Source organism: Impatiens glandulifera, chromosome 1 (genome assembly GCF_907164915.1).
Source record: "Impatiens glandulifera chromosome 1, dImpGla2.1, whole genome shotgun sequence".
NCBI lineage: Eukaryota > Viridiplantae > Streptophyta > Magnoliopsida > Ericales > Balsaminaceae > Impatiens > Impatiens glandulifera.
In genome coordinates this window covers 48,511,635-48,515,781 of record NC_061862.1, presented here as the reverse complement: position 1 = coordinate 48,515,781, position 4,147 = coordinate 48,511,635, and the positions used below count along the sequence as shown (strand labels likewise).

The 4,147-nt window shown below is 40.4% G+C and overlaps 1 protein-coding gene across 1 annotated transcript; it reads right to left on the bottom strand.

Annotated features, from left to right (window-relative positions):
• Positions 1-2,466: 2,466 nt before the first annotated feature.
• LOC124927159 (uncharacterized mitochondrial protein AtMg00300-like) lies at positions 2,467-2,892 on the bottom strand. Its single transcript, XM_047467524.1, has one exon. The coding sequence runs from the start codon at positions 2,890-2,892 to the stop codon at positions 2,467-2,469; it is 426 nt and encodes a 141-aa protein (XP_047323480.1).
• Between the last annotated feature and the right edge of the window lie 1,255 nt (positions 2,893-4,147).

Here is a 4,147-nt window from a genome sequence, read left to right as displayed (position 1 = left end):
CCTAGGCCTAAATCCACAAATTCTCCACATTTCCTCTATGTCTATTGTCAAATTAATAAGACTCATCACCAAGAACATCCTAGAACTGATCCTCCTACTTCTCCGATTACGTTCCAACCTTTGTGACGTGAATCAAGTCGCGATATTTCTGAAACTTGATTCCCGTCACCACCTTTGTGGCCATATATGCGGAATTTTCATATGTGTGAACTTTCTCCACAGCTATTGCATCACTCGCTATGACATCTCGAATTTAGTGAAGTCGAATGTCGATGTGTTTTCTGCGCTCGTGAAACATTGAGTTCTTGGACAAGTGTATGGCACTTTAGTTATCGCAAAATAACTCAACTTTATCGTGTTTCACACAAAATTCACCATGAGACCCTTCAACCAAAGTGCTTTCTTGGCGCCCTCCGTCACAGCGATATACTCGGCCTCCATTGTGGAAAGGGCAACTACGGATTGTAATTGTGTCTTCTAACTTACCGAACATCCAAATAGGGTAAACACATATCCCGTTATAGACCTTCTCTTATCCAAGTCATCTGAAAAATCAGCATCAACATATCCTCTCAGCTTATCATCACATACACCCGCCCATTTAGAACAAAGGCCGACAGGATCCACAACATAACGGAGAACCCACTTCGTCACCTCTTAATGTTCTTTCCCCGAGTTCACCATAAAGCGACTAACAAGACTAACTATGTGAGCAAGATTAGGTCGCATACATACCATATGGCATACATTAGTCTCCCGACAACACTCGCATATGGGTGTTTGACATTCTCACATTTTCCTCCTCGGTACTTAGTGATATCTGTGAGGAGAGCTTGATATGAGTAGCTAATGTCATTTGAACCTCCTTAGTGTTAGACATCCCGAACTTGGCAACCACTTTTCGGAGGTAGTCTCTTTGATACACAAATAGAGAGCCTTTCTCCTAATCTCGCTCAATCACTATCCTTAAACTTTTCTTCATCTCGAACTCACTCTTGACCTTGCGAACCTCTTCCTTGTTTCTCGATGTGATCAACATATCATCCATGTATAACAATAGGAAGATTCAACAACCATTAACTCACTTGACATGGACACAACAATCAAAATTTCTCATCACGAAATCTTTACAATTCATGAACTCATCAAAGCGCAAATACCATTGTCTTGTGGATTGTTTCAAACCATAAAGCGAGCGTTTAGGGAGACATAGCTTGCCTTCATTGTCGGGTTTAACAAACCCTTTAGTTTGTGTCATGAAGATATTTTCCTCCAAGTTCCCATGAAGAAATTTTATCTTCACATCTATTTTTTCGAGCTCCAAGTCAAATTGATTCACTAGAATAAATACCACACGAATAGACGTGTGCTTCACTACCGGGGATTATATCTCGTTAAAGTTGACCCGTTCGCATTGTTTGAATCTATTACCTATCAATCTCACCTTAAACCTATGCTTCTTACTACCTTTTACACCTTCTTTGCACTTGAACACCCACTTTGAACCAACCACCCGCTGATTCTTTAGTTTGTCCACCAATTCTATGGTCTTATTTTTATCAAGCGATTCCATATCCTCCCCCATAGCACGCTTCCATACGGTTCTCTCCTTTCTCTCCATAGCTCCTCTAAATAATATTGGCTCTGAATCTTGTACCTCATCTTCCACAAGGAATGTAAAGGCCTCCAAATCGAAGTAGCCAAATCTCTTCGGAGCTCGGGTTGTCATACAGTCTTTATCTCACGCTAACTGGTAGGAGCTAAGGTTCTATTTCAGATCCATACCTTCCTCCTCTACATGATTATCGGTTTCATCATCCTCACTACCTCTCTTGTGTCTATCAATTCTTTAATAATCCCTCCTATGAACTCCATCTCAAATTTGGTTCTCTCTCTAGAGACTTCGTCAGCTTCGACTAACTGTGTTGTTCCATAATAGGACTCGATTTCCCTAAAGACCACGTCACGGATAATGATGCACTTAGTCGTGTCTATGTCCTTGTAAAACCGTTTTCAACCCATTACTCCCTTAGGATATCTAACAACCATACACTTTTTTGCTCTCAGATCAAGATTTCCATCCCATTTGTGCATGTAAGCTACACCCAAATACATCCAAGTTGTCGAGTTTTGAAGGAGCGTCATTCCAAATTTTTCCAGTGTTTTACATTCCAATTTCTTCGATGGAAAATGATTAATAAGATAAGTTGTGGTGTTAACCGCCTCACTCCAAAACCGCTTTGGTAGACCGGCCTTAAACACCATACACCGGACACGCTCAAGTAGCGTTCTATTCATTCGCTCCGCCAAGTCATTCTGTTATGATATTTGTCGAACGGTTTTGTGACAAATCATCCCTTCTTCTTTTATAAAATAATTGAACTCCTCACTTAGGTACTATAAATCGTTATATGTTCGGAGCTTTTTAACCTTATTTCCGGTCTGAGTATTTACCATCTTCTTCCACTACTTGAACTTAGAAAATGTCTCATCCTTGTGCTTCAAGATGTATAAACAAATCTTGCGTGAACAATCATTAATGAATGTGAAAAAGTATTGACCTCCACCTAGATTTATAGTCCTCTTCGGCCCCCACAAGTCTGAGTGAACATAATTGAGCGTCTCTAGAGTCACCTCAACCGACCTCCTAAATTTTACCCTCATAACTTTACCGTATATGCAGTTCTCGCAAAACTCCAAATCATTAAGTTTATGCTTGCCAAAATATCCTCTCTTATTCAATTCATTCAAATCCCTCTCACTCATGTGCCCTAGTCTCTTATGACATAGACTCGTGGGTGATACATCTCGAGGCTCCGCCACTACTACCATATCACGAACAAAAGTATTGCATTGAAAGATGTATAAACACTTCAATTGCACACCTCTCATTACCCCTAGCGACTCCTTTGTGACCCTCAATATATTCTTCTCACCTTTCCATGCAAAACCAAGTTAGTCTAGTGAGCCGAGAGAGATTAAATTCCTCTGAAGGTCTGGGAAGTGTCGCACGTCCATCAATACCCTCTCGATTCCATCATGCGTCTTCAAACGCTCTATTTTGATCCCCATCACTCTACAAGACTTGTTGTTACCTAATAAAACCTCGTCCACCAAAGTCTTCTCATAGGTATCGAACCAACTCTCGTTAGGTGTCATATGGAACGAACACCTGGAATCCATAATTCAACGTTTGTCGGATTGATTAGTGGAGACAAGGAGAGCGTCCGCACTTTCTTACCCATTATCGACCTCTTGAACAACCGCCGCTACTCTTCTTCCTATCATTACTCAAATCTAGACAATATCGCTTAAAGTGACCCTTCCTTGTTATAATTGTAGTACTTCTCTTCCCAAGAGACTTCGAACGCCTCTTCTTCTTGCTTTTATTATCTCTCTCGGTTCTCCCTCAAACCAATAGTACATCTCCACTTACATTACTCTCTTCATTCTTCTTCGTTTGGTCCTTCAATATCAACGCACTCATCACATCATTGAGGGTAAGCTCCTCCCTCTCATGCTTGAGTATGTCTATGAACGTCTCATACGACTTTAGTAAAGAATTCAAAAGCATTAGCATCTTATCTTCATCCTTATATTTATCTCCGACGTTTCCAAATCAAGGAGAATCTTGACATAATTGTTGAGATGCGTCTGCAAGTCCTTCCCCTTAGCCATTTTAAACTTGAAGAATCTCGGCTTGATGTACATTCAAGATGACAATGTCCTAGTCATATATAAAGAATTCAACTGAAGTCACGCCTCTATTGTCGTCATGACACTAGAAACCTCTCGCAGCACCTTATCATTAAGACTAAGAATCAATGTGTTATAGGCCCTTTCCAACACCTCCAACTTTTTCTCTGCATCCATCGAGGCCAGTAATTGCGATTCCCCCTCGAGTGCTTTAGCAACTCCCATGTTGCCTAAGTGTGTCATCATCTTCATCTTCCACAACTCAAAGTCTTTATCCCATCAAACTTCTCGATATCAACCTTAGATGTCGACCTCATCTCAAATCTTCAAAATAATTGACCAAATCAAGAAAAGAAACTCACCAAAAAAATTGAATTGTGACCGCCTTAGCCCAACTTGGTTCTAATACTAGTTTATGGTGAAAACTATCACCCTAAGAATGAAAACATAA

Excerpts from the sequence above, each read along its gene's own strand:
- LOC124927159 (XM_047467524.1), bottom strand. The coding sequence starts at position 2,892 with ATGAGAGGTGTGCAATTGAAGTGTTTATACATCTTTCAATGCAATACT.